This window comes from Microtus ochrogaster, unplaced genomic scaffold (assembly GCF_000317375.1).
Source record: "Microtus ochrogaster isolate Prairie Vole_2 unplaced genomic scaffold, MicOch1.0 UNK60, whole genome shotgun sequence".
Lineage (NCBI taxonomy): Eukaryota > Metazoa > Chordata > Mammalia > Rodentia > Cricetidae > Microtus > Microtus ochrogaster.
The window spans coordinates 2,037,048-2,047,179 of record NW_004949158.1 but is presented as its reverse complement, the minus strand read 5'-3'; the positions used below and the strand labels follow the sequence as shown (position 1 = coordinate 2,047,179).

The 10,132-nt window shown below is 44.3% G+C and overlaps 1 protein-coding gene across 1 annotated transcript; it reads left to right on the top strand.

Moving 5' to 3' along the window:
- The first annotated feature begins 3,287 nt into the window (after positions 1-3,287).
- Positions 3,288-9,452, top strand: CUNH1orf162 (chromosome unknown C1orf162 homolog). Its single transcript, XM_005369794.2, has 6 exons — positions 3,288-3,339; positions 7,226-7,273; positions 8,038-8,098; positions 8,592-8,686; positions 8,946-8,995; positions 9,264-9,452. Exons 2-6 carry the CDS (start codon positions 7,237-7,239, stop codon positions 9,420-9,422), a joined length of 402 nt encoding a protein of 133 aa, XP_005369851.2. The 5' UTR covers positions 3,288-3,339; positions 7,226-7,236; the 3' UTR covers positions 9,423-9,452.
- Positions 9,453-10,132: the final 680 nt, after the last annotated feature.

The following is a 10,132-nucleotide window of genomic DNA, read 5'->3' as shown; positions in this document are numbered from 1 at the left end:
CCGTGTGTTCATGAGGACCTGACTTTAAATGCCCAGACCCATGTAAAAGCTGTGTGTGATAATACCCATCTGTAATCCTGGCGCTCCTGTGAAGAAGGTGAGAGGCAGAGACAGAAGAATCCCCAGAAGACTTGTGAACCAGGATGGTAGACACAGCAGCAAAAGATGCAAGGTTGCCTTCTTACCTCCACACATGTACATACAAACTGACATGTACATACATATATGTTAAAAATTTTTAAAGAAAGATGTCATTGAACTAATTAGTATCTTGCTTATGAGCTGTTTCAGGAGAGAGCATAGCACTGAATTAAAGAACCACAAAAGAATACCAGTATTCAAAGAGGTTGATCAGGAATGGCAGGAAAAAAAAACTGGCTGGTAGGCACATAAATATGGCTTGGATTTAATTTTACTCAGGGGCTTATGGGTGTCTTGTAGTGAATTACAGTGATATCTGGAGAAATACATCTTATGCAGAGTTTCCTTAATCTACTCCAACACTATCTGTCTACTTTTCCTAATTACTATGGTTACTCCAAATCCCATCCTTAGAATTGTACTGCATGTTCTACCTTGATAGTACCCAGGCCACAATTTCTATTACATGTATACAAATGGCTTCCTTGTCACAAATTTAATCAGATGGCCAGTGTACAAAATTTCCCCAAATTTAAGCAGATAAACATGGAAGAATTTGGCTTTTGCCTAGAGAATCTTGCGTAGGTTTGGGTGACTCCTCCCAGAGAAACTGCCCTCCACATAGAGAACTCAGATCTACTTTTAGACCTGTGTCAGTCTTACTAGCTCATCACAGCCTCCAGAAGAGCCCTTAACGCAGACTGTGGGAGGCCATTGTGAAAGAAGACCTCAGAGTAGCGGAGGATTAGGAGAAAAACCTATCTGAATGCTAGACTTTTCCTGTATCTCTCATACATAAACATAAACAGATGCTCTCTCATGATAACTTTCTCTTTTACCTTAATAATCCTCTGAGACTCTGTCTTCACGTCACTAATTAGTTTTTACAGCTCCCTGTTACAGCTCTGCCCAGTTCTCCTCACAGCCAAAATCTGAACAATATATGTTACACTTTTCAACCCATTCTCGCAACACAAGTCCCATAGTTTCTCTTCGGCTAGGAAGGTCACTTTGACCAGTGTGCAATCAATCATACTGTGGTTTTCTACCATGCCTTTTGCCTGCATCTTTACTAAATGAGCCCTGCTCATTTCCGTATCTCTCCAATCACAGTTTTAATATGATGTGGTGTAACCTTCCTTAAAAACTGTATTTTCATATTGTATTCCAATCAGAACTCTTCCATGCAGGAGGGAGGGCCTTGTAATCGTCCACCCCAGCTGGGGAGCTATTGATACTGATAGCCTCCGGGGAAGGAAGAGTCAATCTTCTTTAAGGGTGTAGCCCCTAGTAAGCTGACCATGCTCCAGTGGACTGCCCCACACCCATGAGAATATGAGCAACACAAATTAGACTAGATGAATTATTTTTTTAATAAAGGACATAAAGTTGGGAAGGAGTGGATTAGAGTTAAGAGCAGTAATCAAAAAATTGTAATTCTCAGCAAAAATGTACTTTAAAACTCTTAGGCTGGAGAGTCTCAGCAGAAGAATCTCAAATGATGGAGAAATATTTTAATAAATGTTTAACATCCTTAGTCACCAGGTAAATGCAAATAAAAACAACTCTAAAATTAAAAAAAAAACAACTCTTAGGCTGCAGAAATGTCTCAGCACTTAAGAGCACTGACTACTCTTTCTGGGGATGCAGGTTCAATTCCCAACACCCATATGGGAGCTCACAGTTGTTCAGAACTCCAGTTCCAGGGGATCTCCACAGGCACCAGCTATGCATGTGGTACACAGACATCTATGCAGGCAAAACTTTCACATAAAAAAATTTTAATCTTCCACATGTTTTTATTTTATAAACTATAAATGCAGTCACATAGCACATACTAGCTAACATTAATAATATATGTTATAGTCCCATAGATTTTAAAGAGTCTGAAAATCATTATCATCTAGTGACGTCTATGGTAATGTCATACTTCAGACCGTTACTTATATGTTGGCAGTGATGCCAGTGTAAACAAACCTACTGCAAAAATACAGCACATACATCTGACACAGTGCCCAAGACTTGAAAGTGATAAAAGGCTTTACAATACTGTAGCTTTGACCACCATTTCAGACTGTACTACTTAGAAAGTTTATGCTGAAATAGTATGCTGTTTTATGCTGGTAGCAACTTCATTTGTGTTTGTCAAATTTGCCCCCTCTGAGAAAAGGTCTGGCTATATAGCCCAGGCCTTAAGCTTGTAGATCTTCCTTTCTCAGCCTCCTGAGTACAGGATTCATAGATTCCTCCCCACACCCGGCTTATCTACTCTCTTGATTGCATCTGCAGGCCATACTGAGTGACTGATGCACCATCTTGAGTTTGTATGAGTACAGTCTCATCTTCACACAATGAACCCTGATAGCTCCATATTTGCTGGATTCCAAAGACCTCCATACTCTCCTGGCTCGAGCCTATCTGTGTTTAGTGTCTCCCTCAAACGCTACCTAACCCCAGCCACCAATCCTTAGGTGGTCTACGGCATCTCTAAATGAGTGGGTTTAGTCATTTTATTAAATGCTTATAAATAAATTAATCTTCTTGCCCCCTCAAAAGGGATTTCAATGCTCTGAACACACTTGAGTTCTCAGCCTGTTGTTTAATTTAGACATTTGATTCTTCATTTTTCTATGTCAGCGTCCTCTCCTTAATCAAGCCTGATGCAAATTTGGAAGTCCTTGATGACGGTGATGATGTCATTCATGCTGGTGTCAGTAGCTTCAGGGAGGCTAAGCAATAAACTCTTCTCTAGAAGTGAACTTTTCTTGCGGTATGGCATCTGTGTGTGAAAATGTATGCCAACAACTATCATGGTTATGGGGCCTTTACAAATATGAAACTGGGGGGTGTGGCTTTATTGGTAGAGAGCTTGGCCAGCATGCTTGAAGGTCTGAGTTTAATCCCAGCACCACATAAACCAGGCATGTTTATGTCCATACCAGTTTAAGGCCAGCCTAGCCTCTGTAAGAAGAGACCCATTCTAAAGACAGAGAAGCCAGGGAATGGGAAAAAAAATAGCATTGGTTTCAAAGAGGAAGTCTGTGGCTTGGACTTAAACATATCTTTGCGAGACAGCTAGATGGTGACAGTGGCAGTGGAAGCAAACCCTGTTTCACCATTTCTGAAAAAGACGACGAGGAAGAGAAGCAAGTTTCGTCTTCGACAACTGCATCTTTTGACTGAAATTTTTCTGGAAAGGTAAATTCAAGGCCCTTCTAATCCATACTAAGTAATTTCTCATCAAAGGACATTTTAATTTTTACTTGGTGGTTTCTGGTTTCTTATTTGGTGGGTAAAGGATTGCATTTGAATGACTGTGGCACAGGTCTCGTAGGTAAGTCTCATAAATCGTTTGTGCCAGATCAGACTGCAAACACCATTGTTTCTGGCTCAACTCCTGCTTCTGTCACATGTTTGGATTACCGTTATTTCCTTATGAAATAAAAAAAATATATATTTGTGGTGTGTGTGTGTGTGTACATGTTGTCAAGGACAATTTTAAGGTCAGTTCTTTCCTTTCACCTTCACATGGGATCCAGGAATTTAACTCAGGTTTCTAGAGCTGTGGGGTATGGGTTGACCCCTGTTGAGCCATCTCGCTGGCCCTTATATTGGTAGGTTTTTTTGTTGTTGCTTTTGTTCTGAGGCAGGGTCTCACTACACAGCCCTACCTGGCCTAGAACTCAGGCTGTCCTTGAACTCCAAGAGATCCGCCAGCCTCTGCCAAATGCTGGGATTAATCCCAGCACTCGGGAGGCAGAGACAGGCGGATCTCTGTGAGTTCGAGATCAGCCTGGTCTACAAGAGCTAGTTCCAGGACAGGCTCCAAAACCACAGAGAAACCCTGTCTCGAAAAAAACCAAAAAGAAAAAAAAAATGTTAGTCAACCATGCCAGACTTGTTTTAGAGTTTTGGGACAGCCTGTGTAATCCACGCTAGCCTTGACCTCATGGCGAGTCTCCTGCCTCAGGCAGTCTCCCAAGTGCTGGGATTACAAGTGTGTGCTACCACCTCTGGGTGTATTATTGTTTTTGCCTCCTGGATTTGTAAATAGCTGTTTCTCTGTGGTGCTGTAAGATGATTTTGTCTGCAGGGTAGAGTGGCTTCAGTTGTTTTTATGTGATACTGTTTATTTGGATTCCCCGTTCGAATAGAGCCACTGCTGCGAAAGCAGACAGTCATGAGTAACTTTAAATGTAAGATGTAGTGGAAATCCCCATTCCTCGGGAAGAAAACATTTCAACAATTTAAATATATATTTATAGAAATTACAAATATATATTATAATAAAATACAAGATGTGCTAATATTTTATGATGTTCTGAAATGAATACTATTGACTTGTTTTTATTTTATTTTATTTTGAGACATGATCTAGCCCTGACTGTCCTAGAACTCACTATGTAGACCAGGCTGACCTCGAACTCACAGACATCCCTTTGCCTCTGCTTTCCCAAGTGCTGGGATTAAAAGCGTGTACCACCTCACACGACCGACATAAATTTCAAAAAGAACCGACAATTGATAGAAATCATGATCCCAGCTGATTCTGCATGGACTATGGTCTTTCTGTTTTCATAGTGCAGACTTCTCCCCAAATTTTCCTGTCAGTATTTTTTTTTTTTGATCTGACAGTGGCAGATCTGAAAGTGCTTGCTAAGTGACCAGATGCGTTAAAGCGCTGCCTTGCTACTGTTTTAATGACACTTGGGGACAGAAAACCGAGTTTGATTCCCAGACCCCATGTAAAGGTGAAAGGAAAGGACTGACTTGAAAGTTTTCCTTGACAAGTACCCCCCCCACACACACACACCCCACAAAAGTCTTCCCCTGTCTAAGGATTGGGAACAATCACTTATGAGAGCTGATGGCTTAAAACATGTGAACCGTTTATGACATTTTCTGTCTAAATAAATCACCTTCAAATTCAGCAGAAATTGTAGAGACCCCATTTTTTTGTCACAGGTTTGCTAAATACTAATTAAAATTGGGGTCACCAAAAAATAACCAGGGTTGTAGCCAAAATTTTATAAATACAAGCACCAGTCTCATTGTCAGTTATTAACGCATCGGAAAACGTTTGTGTAAGCTGGGGACTGGTTAAGAACGTCCATTTGTGCTCAATAACATGCTAGCACACGAGTCTGCTGCCAGAGTTTCAGTTCTTTCTGGTCAACTCTGATTTGAAAACACGAACGGGAAATTCCCATAAAAAACAACTATGCTTTAAATAGCTTTTACCATGGTATATTGCTGTGATTGCCGTGTTTTATTTTAGTTTTGGAGCCAATCCCTCTCCGTAATACTTTTCTAAAGGAAACTTCACAGGTATGGCGTGTGTACTGGTTGGTTCTGTGTGTCAACTTAGCACAAGCTAGAGTCATCAGAGAGGAAGGAGCCTCAGCTGAGGAAATGCCTTCATGAGATCCAGCTGTAAGGCATTTTCTCATCTAGTGATCAATGGGGGAGGGTCCAGCCCACGGAGAGTGGTGTCATCTCTGGGCTGGTGGTCCTGAATGCTATAAGGCAGGCCGAGCAAGGCCATGGAAGTAAGCCAGTAAGCAGCGCCCCTCCATGGCCTCCGCATCAGCTCGTCTCCAGGTTCCTGCCCTGTTTGAGTTCCTGTCCTGACTCCATCACTAATGATGAAGAGTAAGGTGGCAGTGTAAGCAAAAGAAATCCTTTCTCTCCAACTTTATTAGTAACAGCAACGAAGACAGCATGTATAAGAAAAAGCATGGTCTAGGCTGTCCAGGTTTGGGAACTGTCTTTGGTCTTTGACACCTGTGCAACATCTAGCAAAGTATCCCTCACAAACAGGGTGGAGAAGTACTGCAGCAGAAAGGACAGTCACCCTAAAACTGTTCTGCAAGGGTTTTAGAAGTGTGTAAGCATAAACATAAAACGTTGAGCAAAACCCAGATCTGGCCTTGTACGGGAAGCAGTGTTTCAGGCGGCTTTAATAAAGCGCATGGCGTGGCTAAAAGGCATCCACTCAGCTAGCAACATGCGCTAGGGATCCAGGAGATACTGCTTTCCTGCCCTTAGATGCTCTATCGTTTCTGCGTTTTGCCTAGCTGTGATGCTGTGCACCATGTGCTTGTCTGGTGCCCACAGAGATCAGGAGAGGGCATCTGCTCCCTGGGAATTAGAGTCACAGATGGTTGTGAGCTGCCATGTGTGTGTTGGGGATCATACCTGGGTCCGCTGGAAGAGCAGCAGCCAATGGTCTTAACCTCCAGTCTCTCCAGTCTCATCTTTGCATTCATTTTAATAATACCTAGAGACTGTTTAGTGAGATGCATACATGTCTGAAAAGCCACCATGTATCTCAGATTAAAGAAGTGCCGTATGTCATTCTGTGTAACAATGGAGAAGTCACCAGGTGTGTCAAAGCCACACAGTGGTAGTGGGTTGGTGCCCCCCAAAGTTCTGGACGTTGCTTTGTATTTTTTGAGTGATAGATTGATTGGTTGGTTGACAAACTGATTGATTGATTGATTGATTGATTGAATGAATGATTGACGTTGGGTCTTATATAACCTAACAGCTAGGCGTTTTCTTGGTTTTATTTATTTGTTTGTTTGTTTTATTTTTATGTATGTGCATGCAGTATTGGTGCAGAAGATGGTATCAGATCTCCTGGGACTGGAGTTATAGATGTGACCTGAATCCTTGTCCTCTAGAAGAACACTAAATGCTCGTAGTCACTGATCCATCACCTCTCCAGCTCCTTGGTTTTGTTTGTTTGTTTGCAATAGGGTCTCAAATGTTACCTGGGCTAACTTGGACATTTGCTGCTTAGTAAAGGTTGACCTTGAACTCCTGACCCTCATCCTACCACCTCCCCAGTGCTGGGATTAGAGACATAGCCCACTACACCCAGCAGCTGCATATCCCTAAAAGCACAGAGAGCAATGCTAGGCTGACGGGTTCAGATCTAACTTCTCTGGTCACTGAACATATCCAGGTGAACAAAGCACCTAAGATGCCCCCTTGCACCTCGGCGGTAGGATCAGCCCAGGGAATGCGCCGCCATGCCCAGACTCCATACCAAACTAAACAGTACCTGTTTTATTCTCAGGAGAAGACAGCATGGGATCTTCCTCCTCTACAGCTAAACCCAAAACCAGTGAGTCCGGGACAGAAGTCACCGCTTCCCTTGGCACTGACAAAAAAAGGAATTGTGTTGAAAACTCCACAGGGGACAGTGTTCGCTAGAGCATTTCTGAGTTAGCCTTCAAGTTTACCATAATGCAGAAATCAGTGCCCCCAAGGAATAGAAAAAGGAACCAGAAAAACCTTACTGGCTCTCCAGACTGAGTAGATCAGCTAGTAGTTTAAGAAAATCTAGTTCATGTTTCTTCTTGTTCTCCTTCCTGTGGGTTAGGCACTAAAAAAGACACAGACAGATGCATGCACACATATACACACACACCACATACATGGTTGGGGGAGATGTCAGGAGAAGTTTGAGGAGTGCGTACTGAGGTCAAAGGATCCACATCTCCCCAGGGCTTCCCACTAGGCCTTAGGGAAACGCGGTATGTTATTTGTTTGCGTAAGGGACACAGGGCTTTGGATACTAGCCCTTGCTTCTTTAGTTCCTATACCATTTCATTCTAACTCCCCATCTCATCTTAAAGGTCAGTCAGTTGGGGTGTAGCTCAGTGGTGGAGGGCTTGCCCTGGTATGCAAAAGGCCCTGGGTTCACTTGCCCAGCTCTGGCAAAAAAAAAAAAAAAAGACCCACTGTTCTCCCCTCTACGGAGCGGTAGCCCACTTGTAAGTCCCCAAGGGTAGTGGAGGTACTTGGGGTCTTCTCCAGGAGTGAATGGCAGGAGAAGGGGCAGGGACACTGATCCCCCCAAACTGATCCCTCTCATGTTCTCTGCAGGCACAGTCTCCACGACAACCCCAGTGACCAGCTCTGCACCCTCTTCTTGCTCCATCCCCAAGTAAAGGAACACATTTATCCAAGTCACACGGCACTGGTTTTTTTGTTGACTATTTTGTCTTGGGGCCTTATGAAGGGCAGTCTGGGTGTGAAAAGAGACCAGGAACAGTGAAAGAACTCAGTGTTTGATCTTAGGAGTATATAGTTCTGCTGCTTTGAGTGCGGGGGAGGAGAGAGATTGGGCACATCTCACAACATAGCCCAGTTTGTTTTTCTGGCTTCCATTTGCCACAATCTTCCTGCCTCAGCTTCCCAAGTGCTGGTTTCTAAGTGGTATGAACTCAGCATTGCCCAAGATCACGAGTCCCCAGAACTACAGTGAGGAGGTGTGGAGTCTTGAGGGTAGGACTGGGAGAGTCTCAGATGCCCCTGGGTGGGAGCAAGTCCATCAGCCCATGAGAGAGCCTAAGCAAGACAGTTATGCCTGGTTGCCGGGAAAGGCTCCAAGAGGCCCCTGCCAGCAGTTCATCTGCTCCCTCTCTTTGCCAAAACAGAAAGGAACATTTGATCTTGGCCTTTTTTGCTGGGGTTCTGCTGACACTGCTACTCATGGCCCTTATCTTCTTCATCATCAAGAGCTGCAGAAGAAGTGAGTGGTCTCTGGGAGATGAGCCTTCTCTTGCTGCCCCTGAGAACAGCATGAGCAATGAGGGGGAAGTGATGGAGAGAAGGCCTGCTCAGCCCACCCTCCCCGCAGGTCCACGTTGAGGCCCTCCCTGCTCTTCCTGGCTTCTCTTCCCCTATACCCCTACCTACTAACCTTCACCCAAGGTTGAAGGGAAAGGCTCCCCACTTCTCTAGACCCCACGGTGAGCGTATAACCCTCTTCTTCCTGGCCTCTGCTGCAGGTAACTCCAGCACTCAGGCCCAGGACTCTCTCTCAGAGCCTCCCATCAAGGTAAGACCATGCCGTTGTTTTACGGCTGCAAGAGGAGAATGGGGCGTGATGAAGGTGGCGTGAAATTTGTTTGGGGGGAGTTGGTTTATTCTGTGTCATCTACATACTGGGTTACGGGCTGGGATATTGGTGTCACTTTCTGGACTCTGGGCAAGTGACTCTTTTATGGGTTCTTCTTTGGGTCCCCAGTTATGGAAGCTTTTGGGACACCTTCAAAGGAACACCTTTTTACTGCAAATTCACTCTTCCTCCTTTTTCTCCTCATAAGCTTTCATCCGCATCAAAGGAGTCACTTACCTATGCCAGCATGACTTTCAAGCCCTCGCGAGAAAGCAGCAATGGCTTGACTGGAAACGGCTCCACAGGCTTGGACCCCACTGTCTACTCTGAGATTAAAGTAGCAGACCCATCTCTGCCTCTCCAATAAGGCCGAACGCAGGACCTCAGCTCAGCTCCAGCTACGTACTGCTTTCTGGCTTTGTCCTGTGTGTTTGCTTTGGTTGTTTGTTTCCTACAGACTTAGGAGCCCAGCCTATGGACAGCTGCAGTCAGAGGCATCCAGACTTGTTCTGGCAGCGCTGTCTTCTGTGCGGGAAACCACTGGTTACTTACTTTCCCCGCCAGACAAGAGGCTGCAGGTCCTTTCACTCTGACGGGCAGCAACAGCTCCTTGAGCAACTCCCCTGCACTTTCCAAAGGGGCACAGAGTTCGAGATAAAGAAAAATCACTGATGATAACCAGGGAGGAGCCCGCCAACCCTAGCGAACAGTCTAAGATTTTCAAATGACGGCAGCTCCTCCTCCAGGGTTGGCCCCTTCTTCCTCAGTTAGCACTCTGTCCCATCATCTTCTCCGGAAGTCAATATCAGAGTTCTAAACCAACACGAAGTCCATACTGTGTAAAACACTAGTCAAATGCGGGTTTCTCTCTCCTCTATAGAGCATTCGAGATGTGTGTGACAACCTTGGTTGGGAGCCAAATTAAAGATAATTTTAATTAATTTACCCCCAGAACAAAGGGACAATCATAGACGGCCCCATTAAAAATATCAGGAAGGTGCTCTTTAATCAGGCAAGCATACTTTAAAGTGTAAGTACTAAACTGGAAGAAAAAAAATGATGCCGGGCGATGGTGGC

Coding starts and splice junctions, on each gene's coding strand:
- CUNH1orf162 (XM_005369794.2), top strand. CDS start 7,237: ATGGGATCTTCCTCCTCTACAGCTAAACCCAAAACCA. Junction 8,687..8,945: donor CATCAAGAGCTGCAGAAGAA/GTGAGTGGTCTC, acceptor CCTCTGCTGCAG/GTAACTCCAGCACTCAGGCC. Junction 8,996..9,263: donor TCTCAGAGCCTCCCATCAAG/GTAAGACCATGC, acceptor TCTCCTCATAAG/CTTTCATCCGCATCAAAGGA.